The sequence below is a fragment of the Dicentrarchus labrax genome, unplaced genomic scaffold (genome assembly GCF_905237075.1).
Source record: "Dicentrarchus labrax unplaced genomic scaffold, dlabrax2021, whole genome shotgun sequence".
NCBI lineage: Eukaryota > Metazoa > Chordata > Actinopteri > Moronidae > Dicentrarchus > Dicentrarchus labrax.
In genome coordinates, this window is record NW_026136715.1 from 10,064,271 (window position 1) to 10,086,137 (window position 21,867).

The 21,867-nt window shown below is 40.2% G+C and overlaps 1 protein-coding gene across 1 annotated transcript in view; it reads left to right on the forward strand.

The window, feature by feature from the left end:
• Positions 1 to 21,867, forward strand: part of LOC127377521 (cadherin-4-like) — a 222,745-nt gene that overhangs the window by 139,766 nt on the left and 61,112 nt on the right. Inside the window, exon 4 of the mRNA XM_051425475.1 lies at positions 12,265 to 12,491. Coding sequence (XP_051281435.1) covers positions 12,265 to 12,491 — 227 coding nt within the window. The remainder of the gene's footprint in view (positions 1 to 12,264; positions 12,492 to 21,867) is intronic.

The window sequence follows — 21,867 nt, forward strand, 5'->3', positions numbered from 1 at the left end:
CCAAACTGTATTATTGTCTAGAAGCCTTAAAACACATTTAGCTGACAGTTTTAGGATCCATCATTCACTTCTCAGTAAAGGCAGCTCATTCAGCCGACAAGAAGGTTCAGTGCTGCTACAAAACATCATGTACTCACACACGCATAGTGACAAAGATGCCCTCAGGAAGATGTTGTTAGTAATCATCGGTGACTAAGGTTTCTCCTTTAGGTTGCTCTGTGACACTATACTCTAGCTTACAGGTTTATACACACATAGCTACCAATCCTATATGCACTCAAGGATGTACCTGTCATTAGTTGAATCTGTATTACCACAATTGCAGATATAAATTTGTTCTGAAATATGGGAAATCAATACACAGTAATACAATTTTCAACACAAAGTCTAATATGTGAAGACATATTTTATAGTGTTACAGTTCGACAATCGTTACTTAAAATTACTGCTCTGTATTTCCGGGCTTTTTCCTCATCCTTGGAGTCGTGTCACTGATTTGGCCGTTTGTTGAACTTTCAGCTCAGTTCCTATCTCAGTGAAACTTCAGGCCCACTAATTGCATGGTTCAGCCATCGTAGTCCACCATCAGCCCTCGGATTTCAGGGATCACAGCCTGATGGCTATCTTTCAAGGGAAAAAAGAAGTGATATAACCTCTTACTACTGAAAAAACAATGTTCCTTATCCCCCCATACAGATTGTGTAATTACATGTATGTTTTTCCACGGTTTAAAGGCTAGAGGGATTTCTCTGTTTTATGCTGTGACCCCTACAATTGGAAAAACAGAACCTTTTCTTAAAGTTTTGATGGAGAGATGTTGATTAGATTTGAGAAATACAGCCTCTATTTCCTGCAGCAGTTGGGGAAAGCAATTTTGTGCTGTTTGCTTCCTTGGGGAAGCTTGAGAAAACAATATGAAAATGATTTCTTTTTCTTTACAACAAGCATATTTGATGCTTGCAGGCAAACACTGAAATAAAGGCAAAGTTGAAGCCTTTGTTTTTTATGGCCTGTACTAAGCTGCCTTTTTTATACTAGTCTATCTGCATTTTTTGTTTTCCAGTGTGACGGAGAATATAAAGAGATGCAGGTGTTGGTGTAGTGGATCGAGACTGGGTGGTGACTGGGAACTGTTCCAGAGAAGGGTGATGGATGTAAGGGTTAGAGAGGAGAGGACACACACACGTAGGTGTGCTGACCTTGAGATAGTAGTCCTAGACAAGTGGTACCTGAATCTCGGTAGCTCTTGAGGATGGATGGAACAGACAAAAGGGGTGAAATAAGGTTAGCAAAAATTTGAATTCATTAAAGCAAACCCAAATCCTGTAGAGCCAGACTTGATGCAAACTGCTGACAGCAGCAGTCCCTCTTAGAGTAATCTGTACACTCTTAAAGACAAAATGGCCATCACCCCTCCTCATTCTTACTTCAGCCTCAACACCACCACCACCATCATCTCTCATCCTCAAGAGCCATGAGCAGTCCTGCAGACGCCGGACCATGTTACACAAACACACATGCTGACCTCAGTCTACAACACTCGACTGTTAAGTCCTGTTGGTCAGACTGTATCAGATGTCTTACTGCAGGGCGTTAGGCATTGCAGAATAGTTGTACATACAGTGGAGATACAAAATCTGGGCCAAGTCTCCACGGAACGCTAACTTTTACTGTACGTATCAAAGCCATCATTGAATTTGTAGGCTATCGATCCAGAAAACGCACTGAACCGCAACCACCAGAACATTTTAGTTTGTTTTCCTCCCCCTATAACCACAGAAAAACAGGGTAAAAGGCCAAGTGACTGCTCTGAGGGAATGAGAGGAGTATAGGGATACGAGCTGTGGTTTGCTGTGTAAATACCTTTTCACTGTTTAACTGTTGTGTGTGTGGGTGCGCTTCACAACAACTAAAGTTACTGTCCAGCAAAGCACAGACCCACTACTGCAAAGAAAGTTGGGGAAGTTTGTTCTTACTTTCATTCTGCTGTTATTTCCTCTTTTTTTTCTACAAAGGGGCTTTTCTCTTCCTGGGAGAGGCTTTATTCTGCCTGATCCCTCTCTCTCTTTCACTGCCTCCTCTCTTAATCACCACTAAAGCCAGCCCTAATTGCCAAAAGACGTGATTTTCTCTCCTTTTTTCATTCTCTCTTTTTCTTGCTGTCTCGCTCTCCTTCTGTCTGACTTCCATTTTTCATAACTCACCACAAACATACAATGTAGACAAGAAGAAGTGGAAGATGAATTTTTAATACAATACAGAATGAAGCAAATACATCTTTGGGTTTGATTGATACACATGTATTAAGCTGGACACTCAGCTACATTGTAATAGTAACAAGAAATCTAGTACCTATTAGGAAGGTTATGTTCATGTAAAACACTTTCTGTAGTTGGCAGTTTTTTTGCGTGAGACCGGAACTTTTCATGTTGGTTTGATGAAGTATAATTTTGGTCACGGTTACAGACATTTGTAGGCATTGTGTGTTCATACTATGTATGTTTTTGTCTTTTCTTTTCTTTTTTTCCTGAGTCATAAAGGCAGTAAAACACTGATTGTTTGGAGACCTGATATCAGCTCAAGCAATGGTTAAGTTCCCCTTGCTGGGAGAGATGGATGAGAATTGATGAAGGCCAATCAAGCACTTCTGTGCTTGTTTAGAGGAATACTAATCAGTCATTAGAGAGATGCTGATTAGTTAAAAACAATGTCTTTGTGGTCTTTGTGGTTGATGTGTATATGGATGTGCATGTGCCCTTGTGCATTATTGATTTGTGAGCTTATAAATTATTGTGCATGCATGCACTCTGGCATACTGTACTTCCATACTACAATACAGGAATGCCCTTTGCACAATCTTGAATTATATCCCCTCTTCTATCAGCCTGTAGACTACAGTAGTTTAATGATTTTTAGTGAAAGTTCCTTCCTTCGTACTGTAATGAAGATTAGGAAGTCCTCCACCCACTGTGTCTATAACCTTCCAGGAGCCTTAGAATTGTTTAAAATAATAGCTGAAATGCATCTTGTTCAGCCTACCCTCTGCCTTGAATTGAGTACTGGTGTTGATTGGGCAGTTTCACGGAGCAGAAAGTTTTGACAACTGAAACACAAACCTGAGAGCTGAACTCAAAGTAGGTGTACAGACAAGAATAATTATTCAGTCTGTTACCAGCCAACAATGTGCATGCCAAGTCTCCAGCAGCTCTGAGATCAGCCAGCCTGTTAGCGCCAGTCGACCCCCTTCCATGAGTAACCAGCCATGGTTGCAGCAGCAGCCCCTTGATTAGCCATCCAACAGTGCTTCAGCTCTACAAAGAGCCAATCTGAATGGTCAGGTAGGATAATTAATTCCTTTTACATAACATTTTACCCTCACTTTTTAAATGTGGACCTTTTAATCAGAATAATGGTAGGTTTTGCAGTAACGCTGGTTGGCAAGTGATAGTACTAATTCCGTACAAATTTAAAAAGCCCAACGCCATTTTAATAACACTTTAAAGGTCCACTGTGTAATATTTAGGAGGATCTATTGACAGAAATTTCATAGGTATGTGTATAATCACCTGAATATAGGAATTGTTATGTTTTTGTTACCTTTGTTAGCCGTTTTTATCTATAGACGCCAGGGGCATTGCTTCAATGGAGTCTGCCATGTTGAACCACTCGGTTTCTACAGTAGCCCAGAATGGACAATCCAAACGCTGACTGTAGATAGGGCCTTTCACGTTTTTTGTGAGTTTCATGGCCACCTTAGTTTCTCCTACAGGATTTACGGCTCATTCCCAGGTTGTCAATTACAGACCCAAGCGGTGTTCAGTTAGTTTCACTCTGCAGCTTCACCGCTAGATACCACTAAATCCTTTACACTGGTAATTCAAATGAAAGAAATTTGACTTTGCACTGTAACTCAAAGATAGTTTATCTAATCCATATTAGTCAGCTGAACTACAAATATAACAATATTGTTCATGCACAGCAACTGGAATTGGTGTTTAATTGTTGATTGTTGACAGAAAGGTTTAAAATAAACACAGATGTTGTGATGAGACGTTTGACTTCCACACTTGCAGCAGTGCCCCCAGTACAACCCACACATTGGCGGCGGTGTCGATGCACCGCCCCACAACACTTCATGCATCATTTCCAGCCTCATTGAGCCTGAAGAAATGTTTACTTTTCCAGAGAAAAGTCTGTTTTGTACTTCAATACAACATTTGCCCAACTACAGACATTATTAACTAGTTGCTTGCTTTTCACTGTAGTTTTAACTATTTCAGTTGTGTCTGTATCTACAAGATAAGTTAAACAAATAAACTCCACTGTCTCCTTGCTGATACATCCCAGCTCCCGTGGCAGCTCGACTTCCTCTCCTTACCTCTTGCTTTTGCTGTCTTTGTGTGTGAAAAACAGTGGATGAGGAGCTTCCTATTGGTGCTAGGGTTAGCGTTGCGCATCATATTATGCAGTGCAGCATATGACGGCAGTGTGTTTTCCACTTAAGCCTTCTCTCATTCATTCGGTTAGACTTCATGTCGAACGAAAGTAATAAGAGATTTCCAGGCAAAGCAAGAGAAAAAAGGTTGCCAAGCACTATTTACAGCCGAATATCTCATGCTGACATTTTGGATTTTCACCCAGAGAAAGCGGTGCAGTGAAGTAAAATGTATCAGTGTTCAACCAAACAAAACACAGAGTAAAGCTGCTTAATTTTACATAAGACACCACAGGCCATCCATATCCAGGACACACACAACTCTACATTCACTTTATGGTACACAGTTTGCTGCAGTAGTACATTGTTGCTGTATAAGCAAGGCTGGGAAAGTTTAAAGGAACAAAAACTAGGAAACAATTAAGTTGTTACATGACCAAAATTCAAAACAAGAAGATATTTCCATTATTCTTAAAAGCTAATAAGATAGTACTTTCTTCTCATTCCCATTCACAATGAAAATTCAGCTTATGCCTACAAACTATCTTTTTCCCTTGCAAGTTCTTTATTTCCTCTAACCAAACAGAGTCTCTCTCACCATTGAAGTGGAACAGTGAAACAACAAACTTTGTGAAGCTGTGATTAACATTAGCCATCACAGTTTTGTCTGTGGGAACTTAAAAGAGTTCAAAACTCTTACCTCATTAAAGTATTTTTTTAATTTGTTGTGCCTTTATACTTGTTAAACATGACAGCAGTTCTTTGAATTTCCCAAATGCACATGGACAGAAAATGCAGTAAAACATAAAACAGTTAGATAATTGAACAATGCAAGCGGGTTTGAAAAGTTGTACAATTACAATACCTTTGTTCTGATGCATATTTGACTGATAAGCTTTAATTTATGTGCAATACTTAAACGTCAAGTTTGTAACATTTAGGAGGATCTATTGGCAGAAATGGAATATAATATTCACAGGTACATTTTCATTGGTATATAATCGTGAAAATAAGAATAGTTGTCTTTACATTACCTTAGAATGAGCTATTTATATCCACTGAGTGAGTGGTTCACCTTCCACAGATGCTGGCATGTTTTTTTTGTTTTGTTTTGTTTTTTGGGTGGCTTTTATTGCCTTTATGATCGTGACAGCTGGAGAGAGACAGGAAAGGGGGAGCAGAGAGAGTGGATGACACGCAGCAAAGGGCCGCAGGCCTTATTCAAACCCTGGGCCACTGCAGCAAGGACTCAGTCTCGGTACATGGGTCACCAGCTCTACCCACTGAGCTAACCGGGCGCCCATGCTGGCATGTTTTGAAGCTCCATATTTCTACAGTAGCCCAGAAAAGACAAACAAAACACTGGCTCTAGATAGGGACATTCATATTTTTCCACGAGTTTCATGACTACCGTAGTTTCTGCTACACACATGGAAGGCTGAGCTGTATTCGAATGGTTGCAATCTACAACCTCACCACTAGATGCCACTGAATCCTAGACACTTTAATACATTAGTACTATGTACAACCTCCATTTTCATATAAAGGATATTGGAAATTACATTTGCTTTGATATATTGTCTCTGCACTCCGGATGGTCATACAAAGTTTGAAATGGCTCTGTGTCCAGTGCCTGTTCCCCCTCACTTTATGTCTGTGTGTACTTGCACACTGTCAGCATTTTTGTAATGGGAGTTGGTCACTGCCATCGTTCGTTTTTAGGTTTCTGGAAAGGAAGAGCCACTGTCTATGATTGGCTTCAATGAACAAGCTCCCTGGTGGGGTTTTAACATTGCTTTAAACACACTTCCATCACAAGTTTGTTCTCCCTTCATAGTCTATCAGTAGTGGACAGTGGACCTGGCTCTGTTTACTCAGTCACTGAGGGCCCAGCCCACTGTAGAGCTCTGCTCTACTCTGATTAGACTGCACACTCCCCATGGTGCCTCTGATCAGCAGCCATAGTCGACTCTCACCATCTATCTCTTCATCCTGCCCTCTGTTTCCATCTCTCTGAGCTCCATCGCTCTCCCTTTGTCGCTCTTTTGCTCCCTCTTTCTCTCCTCTCTCATTCTATCCATCCATCCATCTGTCCCGATCTCTCGGGAGGCCAGCCCAATTAACCTGTTTAAACAGCCATCTGAGCATCCCATCCATTCCAATGTGGCTGTGTGAGAGAGAGCCAGTTCACTGAGCCAGGATCTCAATGCCAGGCCCCTATCCACTGCCCTCCCCAGCCTCCACCTCCTCTTCACCTCTCATTCCTCTCTCCTCCTCCTCCTCCTCTTCATCATCTTCATCCTCTTCTTTCTACTTCTCCTCTCTGGTCCTCAATGGGCCTGATTGTAGCCAAGATCAGGACTGGTAATAATGGTTTCTTTACTGTTTTGTAGGGCAGGGTGACATCTGATGCATTCAGTGCACTACACTTTGAACAATTTAAAGCGGCTATAAACTCTGCTGCCTCTGGAGATCTCCACTTTTGCAACTGCAATCTGCCTGTGAGCATTTAGGCATCTTTTCTTTCTCCTCTTTAATGTTCTTTCATTCATTTCACTGTCTTACTGACTGCCACATACTCTCCATTCTATGATCAATAGTCCTTTTTAAACCGAAATCCTGCAATACTGCCATGGATAACACCTGTCACTACGCTTTGCTTTTTTACACTGAACCAAACAATGGGGCCCGGCACCATGAGGGGTCCCCTCAGTTGTATTGCCCCCTCTGATTAAGCTTCATATATCTATAAAAAAAAATTGTAAAAACAACTAAATTATTCGCTGACATACATGTCACTATCAGGCCATGCTGTTCATAGTCCTGAAGCAGAGGAGATTGATAGACAGACGGACGGACAGACAGAACACATCACTTAGTTCAGTTTCTTTGCCCAGTTCCTTTCATGCATTTAAATCTTTAAATCCATTTCCCCCTATCGTAGCAATCCACAGACAGGGGAAACGACAGGGTAGTGAAGGGACAGTCAATGAGAGACAGAGCGAGAGAGATCTGCAAGCCACAGACAGCTATTACATGCCTCCCTTCTAATTTTGACCAAGAATCGTTCTAAAATTTTACAAATATTTACTACGTTCTTAGGTGCTCTGATTAATAAATGTATTCTTTGATTTTGAAACTGTAGACTTATGTTGTTGTTATTCTGAGGCTTGGTTTTGGTAGCCATGCACATTTATGCCAAGTTTCTGTGCATCTTAAATAATGGCAAACAATGGCAAATTCATGGAGGCAGCATATTTGATCATGATAAGCTGCTAACTGCTGCTATCTGCTTTTTAAATCCACTGGTGGTGGGTCGCACACATACCATTCAGTGTTCATACGTCTTAAACAGAATGGTGAGGCGGAATAACGTCGCGACCTTCCCTCCTTATACAGGCTGTATGAAAGGGGCTAGTCTCTCTCCCTTTCTGCCTTTCACTTCTCCCCCTTCTCCTCTCACCTTCTTTCTGTCACTCCTCAGCTCCTCTCTCTCCCCTGACTGCACTGTATCCCTTTCTCACTTTCAACACTTGTCACCTACTTTCTGTCAGTCTGTCCAGAGAACACTCCAAGAAGGTCACAACTCTTTTCAGCGTTGCTCCCCTCCTTGTCCTTGTCTTGTTAGAAGGAGAATGGAACTTTAATTAGAAAAGTGGAGAAAATGTGAGGATGTGGCTTGGGGTGTGATGCCATCAAAGCAACACACCAAGCACAGTTTCACTGCCTTCTAAGCACTTGTAATGAAGAAATCATGGAATATATTCCCTCCCACTGTGGGAACACACATGGCATGGTGGTATTTGTAACATTGCAGGGGTGTGACTGCTCACATAGATAGTGGAGAAGTGCTGGACTGGCTGGTTGGCACACTGGGGTGTCTGTGTTATTTGCCAGATCAATGCACAACCTGGGCCCACTGCTTTAGACGACTTGTTAATGTGCAGCATTGTGCCGTTGGGCTTCATTGCTCTGTTGTTGGCCGATTTTATAATCTCTCTTATAGCAGTATCGACCCAGCTGAGTGAAAGAGGAGCTATTGGAGGTTTGTGTGTGTGTGTGTGTGTGTGTGTGTGTGTGTGTGTGTGTGTGTGTGTGTGTGTGTGTGTGTGTGTGTGTGTGTGTGTGTGTGTGTGTGTGTGTGTGTGTGTGTGTGTGTGTGTGTGTGTGTGTGTGTGTGTGTGTGTGTGTGTGTGTGTGTGTGTTTGTGTGTGGGTGTGTGTGTGTGTGTGTGTGTGTGTGTGTGTGTGTGTGTGTGTGTGTGTGTGTGTGTGTGTGTGTGTGTGTGTGTGTGTGTGTGCTGATGGAGGGGTAAAAATTGGCACTGTCTTTTTCTTTAATTGGTGCAAGAACAAGACCCTCTGGGTGCTCTATGCACAGCCTGTCACTCCGTTTGTGTGTGGGTATTGGTGCAGTTAGCTCAGCTTGTCATTCCTGAGATATGCAGACAATCATAGAAAATAAATGCCTACATCACACGTTGTTCAAACACAGGGACTGATTATACACATACACTATATACACTACTATCATTGATTTAAACTTTTACAGATTTTCACTGAAAGATACCTTTAGTTTTTATGTGTTATTCTTGCTGTTTGTATATCGTAAGCCATGTACTTTATTGTACTGTAGTTAGTTTTCTGTTTTTTTTACTAATAAACAAATAATGAAAAGCACATTAAATCATCATAACAGAGAGATCGTAGCTTAAAGTGACCCTATTTCCTGCACCATTAGTGTCTCTGAGCATTATAAATTCAGAAAAGAAGAAAAAAAGAAAGTAAACAATTATGAAATACAGACTTTATTGTAGTATCTTTGACAAACAAGTTGAGATGAAAATCTGCACCCTGACCAAGTTGCCAGTCAATCACAGGGCTGTCGAATATAGACACAAAGCATTTCACTCATACACATTCAAACACAGGGCTCTTTGCCATGAGGTCCTTAGCAGCTTGTAGCAGTTTTTTCTTAATATTCAAAGTGAACACAGCTATATTCACAGAATATTTTTAAAGGTACCCCCCTCGATTACCCCTCCCCTCAGAGTGAAATCTCAGCCTGCAGGCCTCTACCAGCCACAACCACAATACTACTGCACTGCTGGCATTGTGCCTAGCTCAGAGCTCAGAGAGACAGACTAGACAATAATTGGAGGACAGAGAGACAAGGGGCAACAGACCACCTGCTGCTTGTGTTGTGTGTTTTTTTTTTTCCAGAATTTGACTGTTTCACAGATACAAGGGCTTAGAAATACAATAAAGCATGATTTGAGTGTGAGTTTTGACTTTCTCATTGTTAATATAATCAGGCAGCTTTCCAAAACTCTATTTACACAGACACATGTTTGCCAACTGGTGTGTTTGTTGTTGTAGCCCCCACATTCAAAATCTAATCTTTGAGAATCTTCAAAAATAATGATAAAAGAAATGAGATTGGATTAGACAAAAAGGAAGAGAATGAGACAAACAGAAAACAGCAAGCAAGCTTTTTTAGAGGTTTGTTTGGGGTAGAAGTGTTCAGCTACACAAAGAAAGAAACAATTTGATGAACAGCAGAGGCTTTTCTGCCTCTTGGGTTGATGTTATCCATCTCTCATGTCCTGTCTCCTCTTGTCTAGACCAGGACACTTGTGCAGCACCTGCTACACTCAGTGGACTCAGTGTTGTTGAAGAGCTGTCTGCGCTGACTGAGCACTGAGTGGCTGTCCGGACATCTGGCTTTAGAAGGGTACTACTGACATGATCACAGGCATACTTAGGGCCAGACAGAACAAAAAGCCGGATTTACTTGCAGTTTACTTTCTGTAATGGAATCCTTGTTTCAGCTGTTATGGAGACGTGAGAAGATAGAAAGAGACGATTCGGCAGTGAGTTATGGCCTCAGCTCAGGGTTTCCTACGAAATGCCGTCTAGACATTGTAATCCCTGAGAGGGAAGGCTGTGGGTGCCATGAGGGAGGAAGGAGATGAGGATGGGAGGCTAGTATTGGCTACACTTGTGTGTGACTCATCTTCTCATGACCTGTGTTAGAGTTTCATAAGAGTTCAAACACAAGAGTGCCCTGACAATACAGAAAGCTCCATGCTGTGCTGGTACTATACACAGTACAGTACAGTCATTTCTAATGTGACAGAATATGTATTTAATGTATACAGCGGAAAACACAAAACTATTTTTTCCTGTCTTGACCTCCCTTTTGATTACATTCCTTTGTATACCGTGTTGTTCCTGAAGCAACTGAACCTCGGCACATCTCCTACCTACTGTAGGTAATATTCCGTTTTGAAGGAGGTGAATAAGCCACTGTTGTTGTCAGGCAATCAGAGAACCGTTTTCTATAGTACTGTATATGGTGTGAGTCTATGTGTCTTTGTTAGGCAGCAATTAAAACAAACCTTTCCTGTTCACACAAATACACAAAATGTTTACATGAAAGACATACATATGCACAATATTTCTTGTATGGGTGTGTTCTTATTTGGTCTCATACAATTGTAAAAAAAAAAAAAAAAAAAAAAAAAAGGCAGATGTGGTTGGGGGTGCGTAGTTTTGGGCTATATAAATAAAATTGACTTGACTATGTATATATATATATATATATGCACTGTGCAGATACAATATACCATGTCTTCTAGAGAGTTGTGGGCAGCACTAATAATTATGGTAAAAAGAATGCACGTATGAGAAAACAGTGGATTTGGGTCAGTAGGTGTGAAAACATATGAGAATATTACTAAATCAAGATACACAGGCACCTTGCAGCAATAGCAGTAACATTTGTGATTTCAAATAAAGGTCTGTCTTATCTTATTTGATGAAAATTTGGTGAAACATACAATGAACCTGTCCATCTTTGGAAGGGAAGAAACCATCCAAATCCTCCTGAAGCCATTCCCCTAAAATATATTTTACAGTGAGAGAGTGATGTGACGTGTTAAGTACTGTTTATGGTTTTCATATATGTCTTCATATGTCTCAGTGTAAATACAAAGTGTAGAGAAGAGGGAACGACCTGCGTGGCAATCATGGTAAAGGCAGATGACCTCATGGCTGAGAGCTGAGTCGAGCTGCCAGAGATAACTGGAGAAAGCGATTTGGCTTTCAGATTAAAAGCTAAAAGCATAGTATTTGTCACTCACAAAAAATGGATAGGACCATTAAATGCCACAACACTAGTAGAATCAATATTTCCTGACAGAACAGTAGGCTACAGTTTTGGGATATTAATGTACTGTGTAGAAGCTGACTTCTGTAGATTAATCCCTGAATATACAATATACAAAAAGTAGAAACTTTGTTTGATAATAAGGGTTTTATTTATATGACCAGATAGTCTTCTCTGTAATTCTAGCAGTTAATTACTAAACATTCTGCTTGGTCCGCCTACAAACAAATTCAGTTGCAAGTTCTATTAAGACCAATGTTTCACTCCTTACACAATCACAGCACACCACACTATCGCTTGGCTGTTTTTTTTTTTCACATGTAACTGGAGAGAACAGCTCTCTAGAGTCTTATTCTTATGATGGTTTGACCTATAACTAATGGAGACTAATGATGAGATGCACTAGTGTCAACCCAGACACAATGATGCAATCTCTCTATGTAGTCACTCAACCACTGTATCTACCTCCTGCATGTATACTGAGGTGTGTTTACTGTGGGTAGACTATGTGTGCATGTCTGTGAGTGAGAAAAGCAATTTTAATTGCATTCATACATGCCTACATGCATTTTGTGCGTATTTCATTCCTTAGTTGTCACTAAAATCAACTTACCTTACTGCAAAGCATATTAAAATCATGTCAATTCTCTTGTCTACAGTGAAGTTTGATGACTGCATGGGGAATGAAGCGGTGGTTTTCCAGAGCAGTGACCCTTTCTTCAGCGTGCAGACAGATGGGTCCATTTTTGCCAAGGGAGAGGGAGCCAGCCTGGATGAACCAGTCCAGTTTAAACTGACAGCAAGTGGTCCACACACACATGTCTGGGAGACTGTGATCCAACTGGCACTAATTGACCCACCTTCATCTCAACAAAGTGAAAATGAGGTGAGTTATACACTTACTGCACATGAGCACAGACAAACACAAATATCATGGTTACAATTTCACGTTATCATCCCAGAGTTTCTTCTTCGTGACAAATTTTCTCTAGTGGTCTGGTGATAGTAACAACCAAGAATCAGGTCAAAACTCCTCAGGGTTTTAGAGAGAGAGGGAGAGACTGGAGTAGGAAGAAGTAGCAGTAACACATGGTTAAAAGTGATAGAATCACACTGCCACAGGGGGAGAGTACGATTCCCCTCAGTCATAAGCTGTTATTGGAAAACATCCTGTGCCTTAGATACCCCAGGGGTCCTTGACTCGTCTTCTTCTATTTAAAAGCTGTCAGAGGTCAGACGAGGACTGAGCAGCCTGAGCTCAACCTTCCCCATAGCTACAGAACCACAAGGCCAGATCTGATAGTCAATATCAGCACGAGTGTTAATCAGATTAGGTAACGACAACACACATGATTAGGCGCCCGTGTTTCCTAACGCAGTGCAATTCTAGACATCTCATACAGGAGGTGGGCCAGTAAGTTCCTGACAAGATCAAATCAAGCTGAGACAGATGTATCACTTACAAGACATAATGACTGAAAAGGATCCACTAAGTCTTGATACTTGGTTCTTACTGGCCATAGAAACCTGCTAAAATTTTATAGCAGCCTAAACTTGTGTGTGAAAGTAATTGACAACATTTTGAAGCAGTTATACTCTATGTTTTTATAGTAACAAAAGATCAAATGACTGTTTGTAATGGGAAAGGGTTTCACTTTTTGCCCACATAGAATTATCCCCTGACTTTTTTAGTTCCTTTCAGTTCTACAGGGCTTTATATCTTCTTTCAGCTCAGTTTTGGTTTTGCAGCTCACAACTGTAATGTTCAGTTTCACGGTTCTCATAGTGTTATTTTCAGCTGTTTTCTGCAGTTGGTTTACAGTGTACATACCCAGCACCAGCAAAAAGACAAAGTTAGCGACTAGCTGGTGATCATAGTGGAGCATTTTGCTGAACAAACCTTTTTCTGTCAGGAGTTGGTGGAGTGCAAAACAGAGCATAAAGGAGAGTGAATATTGGACATGCTTTCATCAGGTTTCCATAAACACAACTCCAAATGCATGTTGAAGTTGCTCCGTAAATGCTGCATGTATATGTCAGAGTTGTGTTTACAGTTTGTTTTTGCTGCCCCCAAGTGGCCAAAAAATCTGTATCAGAAATAACAAACACCCTCTAATTCAATGTTCATTTGTGTATCAATAAAAATGAATATCAATTCCACAACCAATTCATGACAACAATTGATGACAAAAATGCAAATTTTGGCATTTAATTAAACTTCATGTACTTATTCTAGTCCAGATTCTGATGGGTGGCTACATCCCATTTACACTGGGCCATAAGGCAGCTCATCAGTTTATTGCCGTGCTAAGCCAGACACACAGACAAACACTCAGATATGTAAGCACACAGATCTTCAACATTTTAGATGGACTTCAGAATCAATTTTCAACTGTACTGTTATCACTTTGAGTCTTAAAATAATCATAACCCATAATAAACTGTGAACTTGAAACTGTAAAAAAGATGAACATAAAACCAGTACAAAAATCTAATGCAAGCCAGGTTAGTTTAATTGATTGAAGCAATCTGACTTTTCCAAGTAGTTCAAGTTTTGTTCATATTAGTATTTAGATTTTGAGAGCTAGCACATGAAACTATTTTATACCAGAAAATAAATAGCTTTCAGCTGGATTTTCTTTGCATGGCCAAAAAACAGAAGAGATGGCACAAAGTCAGTCATAAAATCATAGGGGTGGAGTGGGACATCAGCCAACAAAGGATCTATTAGTGGGAGTGGGTGTAAGGATGAGTATGCTGTTCTGGCTCTGAATAGGCTGGCCTTCATTCTCACACTTTTGTAGCTCAGGCTGCTTCAAACTATTCACTGCTTAGTATGGTATGAGCCTGAGTATTAAGCAACAGTGTGTCAGAGGTCAAGCGACTGGCTATTCTACTTAAGTTTCCAATGAGTCAACTAATGAAAGGATCCCGAGGAGTCATGAGCAGACAGACAAACAGTTGGATGGGTAGACTGGATCAGAGGTCAGAAATACGTTACATGTTGGAACAAACATGTTTGCAGGGAGAGCAGGAGCAGAAAGCAGGGCGCTGAGGCAAAATGTGATGTTTCATTATGGAAATGGCGCTTTGTGGCGTGCTCTGTTGAATAATAACTTCCAGATGTCTGGGTAGCCAGGGGCTGGCTGATATCAAAGCGTGCAGGGTTTTGGGGAGGCAGTGGCGTGGAGGGGAAGAGCTGGGACCCCGGCCAGCTGGCTAAGGCTGATGGCACCAGGGCTGGGGGGCCGCATCCATTTCACACTCAGTGACTCCTGTTCACATAGCGTTAGTGTGCGTAAGCGTGAGTCTGGAATGTGTGTGAGAATGCTATTTGTTTGTGCTTTTTCTGTGAGAGATTAAGTCGGATCAAGTGTGAATTATGCTAATTTTGCGTGAAATTTTCATGTCTTTGTGTAGCGCATAAAGTGTCTTATGTTTGGAGCCTATAGGTTTTATCCGTACTAAGTGTAGGGTTGCATGTCAAAGAGTGCAGGCCGCCCTCTGTGTTGGATTGAGGGAAATAACACTCTTTAAATCTCTGGAATCTGTGAAGCTGTCGTTAAAAAATCTGATATTTGACTCCTGTGTGCTTCTGCTCCTTATCCTACATCTTTCATAATAGTTTGAAGAACTGTTCAGACATCTCCGCTTAACTTGTTTTTTAATCAATTTCATCACCTTCCTGTACTTTCTCTTTTTCTGTGCGAGTGTGAATAAGAAAGAGTGAATAGGAGCTACAGGGTTAGATCAGAATTACACCATGGCTAGAGAAAAGCCCACTTAAGCCTTTTGCAGCAGTGATGGGCACAGCTCTTTCTCTGTCTATCCGTGTCTCTTTCTCTGTTTTTTTTCTCCATCTTTTTCTCTCTACATCTCTCCTCGGGGAACTCACTAGTACCTGTTAGCATGTGTAGATAAAAGGATCTGGAGCATGACTTATTTAGGCAGGGGGAGGAGAGGGGGGTCACATCTGCTTCTGACAACCCTTCTCCTCATCCCCCTCATTCCATCCCAAACATGTCTCGCTCCACCTCTGCCTCCCCTCACCGCACTGGTGGGATGTGGGGCAACCATCCCCTGCAGTCAACCCCACTAAGCCTTCCCCTCTCTGAATAAAAAGAATACATTTGTCCAGACCCAGCTCACATCTGTCTCCTGCTCTGCTGACAAACATTGTTTGCGCACACAGGCATGTTGCTCTTGGCAGAGGCTGGTCTCCTGAATATGGGCTGAATGCAAAAGATCATGTGCATGTGTCAGTGAACTTGTCACACAGTACAGTGAACATGAGATATAGCAACATGTGTTTTGGATTGTTAGTCTCTCATATAGACTGGTAAGTCAGTACAGTGGAGGGGGTGCTTTTTGGGCCATGAGCATGAGAGTGAGCTGCTCAGGCTCATGATTATGATCAAGTTTTTGTTTGTTTTGGGGTAATAGCACCCCTAGTGTCCAAACTGCTTCTTTCCCTCAAATATAACTGGAAACAGAAACAATTTTAACATTCTGTATGTTACTGGTATTGCACAACACATAACACATTTTTTTATTTTAATCTTACTGAAATTGTATATTTGTTTTATTGTATTTTATTACATCATTTTTCTAAGCAACAGTTGAGACTGAAATTTCATTTTTGACCTTGGAAACTAGTTTACAAATACCAACTTTTTGTAGACTTTCTATACCAGTTTCTTACCATATATTTAAAGCTGCTTTTAATAAATATTTTTCAATTTACAATTTATCAAATGGCCAAGTGTATGTAATGAGTGTCACTTGTAGTGGTAAACCCACAGGGAATTATCACCTGGCTCTGTAGTTCCCCTCAGCTTTACAGAGCATTTAAGCATTTTAAAACTGATTATTGTGGGTATACAACTTTCCTGTTTTGGTTCTGTCTTACAACTCTCATCAGCAGATGTTTCCAGATGCAGACAGCTGCTTTTAACAAAAAAATCTCAGATAAACCCACTGTAAGCTACACCAAACAGAATACAGTCAAAGTTAGGGACCAGCTGGTTGGCGTATTAAAGCATATAGCAACTAAATATTATGTAATAACTAAACAATTTTGTAACAAGCTGCCACATTTTGTTAGAAACATGAATGCAATATGTAATATGTTTCACTGTAATTTGTAATAAATTATTACATATTGTGGTAGTCATTACAAAATGTGGGAGTTGCGCTTTTCCTTTCTTATAAAAATGTTATAATTATGTAATAACCAATCATCACATCTTTACACGTTATATTTTTATAAATTAACATAAAAACTTATCACATATTAAATTAGACACCTATGAGCTATGGTGTTATATTTTACTCTGATCTTAGTCTAAATAACCACAAAAAAGCGGTAACAAGATCAGCTTATTATTATCTTACAAATACAGCCTAACTCAAGGCCCAAACAATGTGCCCAAATCCGGTACATTGTTACAAAATGCAGGTGTTATTACATAAGGAAATTAAATTGTATCACATTATGTCCAATTATTACTTATTATTCCCTCAGTAGTTGGTGGAGACCAAACCTAAAATGAAAATAGATTCAGGATTTACATTCATCAGGTGCACATAAACACAACTCTAAATTAATACTAATAGCTTTGTGTCTTTTCAACATTTAAATAGACTGTTGGATAACATGTTGGCCATATCACCTTAAAAAGTAATATAATGTCATTGTTGTTTAAAGCCAAAAAAGAATAACATTTCAAATTGCAGCCATTTGAGAGTCCAAATTTTGTTGCTGTTACATTTTTTCACCCCTGATGCCCAGATGGAGCAGCAACTGTCTTTCAACCTAATGCCAAAGTAGGATCTCCTCTTCTACATACCTTTACCTGTGTAACCATCTCTCCCTCTGCGCTGTTGCGTGCCCTAGATTGTACAGTACATGTTTGAAATGTAGCGCTCGGTTGATGAAACTGAACACGACACTTTAGACCATACCCCTCCACACCCCACATCTCTACCCACCCACACAAACACATACACACCATATGCCAGGTTGTTTGACACATTTCCTTTAAAGCAGCCTTAAAAGCTTTTCTCCTGGGCGTCCATCTAATGAAGTCAGCCTTGAAAGCATTGTTTCCGCTGGCAGATACAAGCCAACCCTCTGAGGGATCTTGACCAGGCAAGAACAAACGGAGGTAGACAAAGAGAAAACACTTTTTATAGACTGCATTGTACAGGACCCTCAACTTTCAATATGTGCCAGAAGCCATTCCCATCTTCCAACACTGGAGCCTGCTTCTGTGTTGTATTTTATTTTTATTCTCAAATGTCAAATGCTGGGGAGGAACTGTAAGGCTACATATTGCACAGAAGTAATATAAAATGAAAAATTGGAAGAGGTATTAAAAACACTAGCCTCTTTATATGTAAATGTATGGTGATTGAACCTCTTTCTCTTATGCTCACAAGCCCAGATCTTCTTGTACTCTGATATGAACACCTTCCCCCGCACACACACACACAGACCTACGCACACACACACACACCTACAGACACACACACACACACACACACACACACACACACACACACACACGTACATGGACACGGAGCATGCACATATTCTCCACTCTCTGCCTTCACTGTTTTCTTTACTATAACACAATCACGTCATCTACCTCACAACCAAACACATAATCAGGCTACCCACTCCCTTGGCCAACAAGACAAGGAGCCTTAATTAGGGTGAACAGATGTCTAATAGCCTGTGCTTGGATTAAACACACAATAGTAATCACAATTTTAAAAATCTTTGGTTCTAGACTATGGCTAGGATTGCTAAAATCTTATTGATAAAGACTTAAACAGCAAACATGTTTATTTTGTTTCCCTTATGGATGTGTTTTTCACTCATGGCTCAACTTCATGTAATTAATTTATACCCTTACCCATACATTAAAATAAAAAAGTTTTTTGCTGGTATATACACTTTTTGTATGTGCAGGCACTTAACTAGGTTCTGGTACAGATGATTTCCATTATTCTTGATTGCTATGTTAAAGGTCCAGTGTGTAGGATTTAATGGCATCTAACAGTAGTTGCAGCTCACTTCACCCTCCCTTTCCAAGCCAGGGGAGAAACTACAGTGACCACTTAACATGCAAAAAATAAGAGCCAGTGTGTGGTTTTCCATTCTGGCTACTGTAGAATGATGGTGGCTTAACATGGCAGCCACCATGGAACGTGACCCGTTGCATCTGTAGATAAAACCGGCTCATTCAAAGGTTACAAAAACATAATGATTATTATTTTCAGGTGATTATACACAAATAAAAACATATCTATAAATATTATATTAAATTCCTTACAATAGATCTCCTTAAATGTTACACACTGGACCTTTATACAATTACATTTGCAAGCATATTAGTGTGTGCTGTCCACCATTGTGTATCCCTGTATCTACAATATTTATTCAAATTTTTTTCATGTTTTTTCTCTCCATTTCATCTGCATATTTATATGCATTTATATATTAACTTTTGACAGAGCAACCATGCAAGAGAGAGTGCATTGCTATCATCATTGGACAACCCTATATAAATAATGGTTGAGCGAGTGAGTGCTCCATTGGTGCCCCCAGAGCAGGCATGAAAAAGACATGACTTGGGAATTTGTTGGGTCTTGGTGGTAGGAGTGTTTGGTAGGTGAAGCTCTGTGCCGCTGTTTTACCTGCTGGTGCGCCATCAGCCTAACACAGCCCAGTGCTCGAGGAATCACTGTTATTGAGACAAGCTGTCAGGAACCACTGACTGGGAGGAGAGATGGAGAAAAACAATAACACTGCAAGAGAAGGGCATGGGGGGGGGGGGGCACGGGAGCAAGGGATAACTCAGGAGAAAGTGATTGAGACAGAGAGTTCAATTGACACATAGCTTCAGCAATGATGTGACTGAAATTTTGACATGCAGGAGATTTGAAGGGGGGTGCTAAATGACCGAAATGCATCTCCGCTGGTAACCTGCCACCCGCCTCTCCATCCCCTAGTAGCAGAGAAAGGGGGGTTGTGCAAGTTAGAATCTATTGCCCTGACCATGGCTCTGAAATATCAGTAGCCTAACTGGTAAATCCAAGGCCCTGTCCGTGGTGCTGAAGTAGCAGATGGATTTGTAATTGTTCCTTTTTATTCCTATAATATTTCTATGATCATTCAGTAGTGTCTGTGATGCTGAAAATAAACCCATTGACCCATGGGGTTACCCTAACTGTAACCCTCCCACTGGGCCATCCTCACTGTTTAAAGTGAACAAATTATTAACTGCTTTTAACCCAGAGATATGTAGGTGAACTTGGTGCATCTATACAGCCCTTGCGACGCCAAACGTGTAGTATTTAAAAAGTAAGTGTTGAAATGGTATACCCTATGTAACCTTGACATAGAGGTGTTGATAAATGTAATGTACTTGAACATACAAAGCAACATATTTGATTATATTCCCTCAGGTGCCTTTGGTAGCCAGCTAGAAATACTGGCAATTAAAGCTCTCTTACTGTATTTTCAATGACTTTGGTTTGTTTCTTCCCACTCTGGAAGCATCTGTAATGAAGCAGAATCTCTGTAGTTCCCCTTCATGTGTTTTGCTGCATTTCCACATGAGGACATTCATTTAGGGATATGCTTGAGATAGCTTCAGCATTTGATGTAGCTTTTCTGACTCATGGGTGAGTTAATGTTCATGAGGAGATTGAAAATGGGCCCCTTTTCAAGTTCCTTATTTGAGCATCTTTCAAAAAGACAGGTTTGTGGTGGTCATTTCTCTCTGCCTGCAGGGAGTGTGTGAGGGGAGCGTATGATGGGAGAATACTGTATGATTGAAGCTTGTGTCTGTGACTCAGCTGTCACTGTCTACTGAAAAAAGCTGTAAATCCTACCCCAGACATGCTCTGTGTTAATAGACTTTTTATACCCGGTGTAAATGACAAAGTGTATAGTTTATGGCCTTTTTCACATATATGCACAAATACACACACACACACACAAACCCTCAGATGCAAAGACTTCACAGAGGCGTCACATCTGTGCTCACACTTTACAGCTCTGTCTTGCTCAGGCCTGATGCATGATGACTCAAATTAATTAAGAATTTTACTACTGCTATGACACATTTTCCTTTTCCATGCTTGTTAGTCTTATCATGTCAGTTACAGTATGGGTGCAAATAATGAAAGGATTCTCGTAGTTTTTATTTAAAATGTTTGTTTTTTCTAATGCTTTTGGAAGTATTACAGTTAACTACTTATCAAACAAAGTGGTAAATAGGAAGCAATTTTGTAGATAAATAGAACAGAAGATTTTTGTGGTCTGGTTTATTCAAGCTTGTAAGCTTGTAATTCATATTTAGTTTATATTTTCTCTTCTCATTGTAATGAATTTCTTAATTGCCATGTAGTTTCAGCTAATATGGTCAAATTATTAAAACATCAATGATATGCCTTTTGTTTAGCTCTTGGCCTATTTCGAAAATCTCTGTCATTCCAAACAATAGATAGTCTGTTCATTATAAATGTTAATTTACACTTCTTTCTTTTTATTTCTGTCTTTTTTGATGTTATTGTTATTTCAGGGATTTATTCAGAATGTATGAGGTCCAGTAATAAGGAAAATAATTCAACCAAATCCCAATACATAATATAAGAGGCAATATTGTCTGAAAAACCAATGCTGGTTATCTCCTAATGATCATTCAATGCCAAAGTATGATGTGGAGGAATTCCACCATGTGATGATTCCAGTGGATTTAGTGTATAAAGATGTCAAAAAGGCACACACTTAATTTACTTGCAACGTTTGGTTCTGGTAGTATACTACTATACAGTATCATCCTTAAGGTATTCAAGCAGTATTAGAGCAATGATGTGCGTGATTGATCCTTATTCTGGCTGCTATGCTTCCTAATCAACACTTAATTGAATTAGTGAGGGAGCAAGTGAGTAATAGAGTGAGAGATTGAATGAATGAAAGAGTGAATAAGTGTGTGAGTGGATCCATAGCACTTTGTTTCCTTGGCAACATCATGCTTTCTCTTCAGCTATAGTGATGACAGATATACTGTAGGTTACAGAAGTAATTAATAGAACCATGCATGTGTGTTGCACAGGCTGCTTTTCATGATGGAGACTGAGGAGCCAGAGAGCACACACACACACACACACACACACACACACTCTTTCCTCACTACAGTTATTGTTATAGCCTAACACATTTACTTATATTTAGAGTGATACGTTCG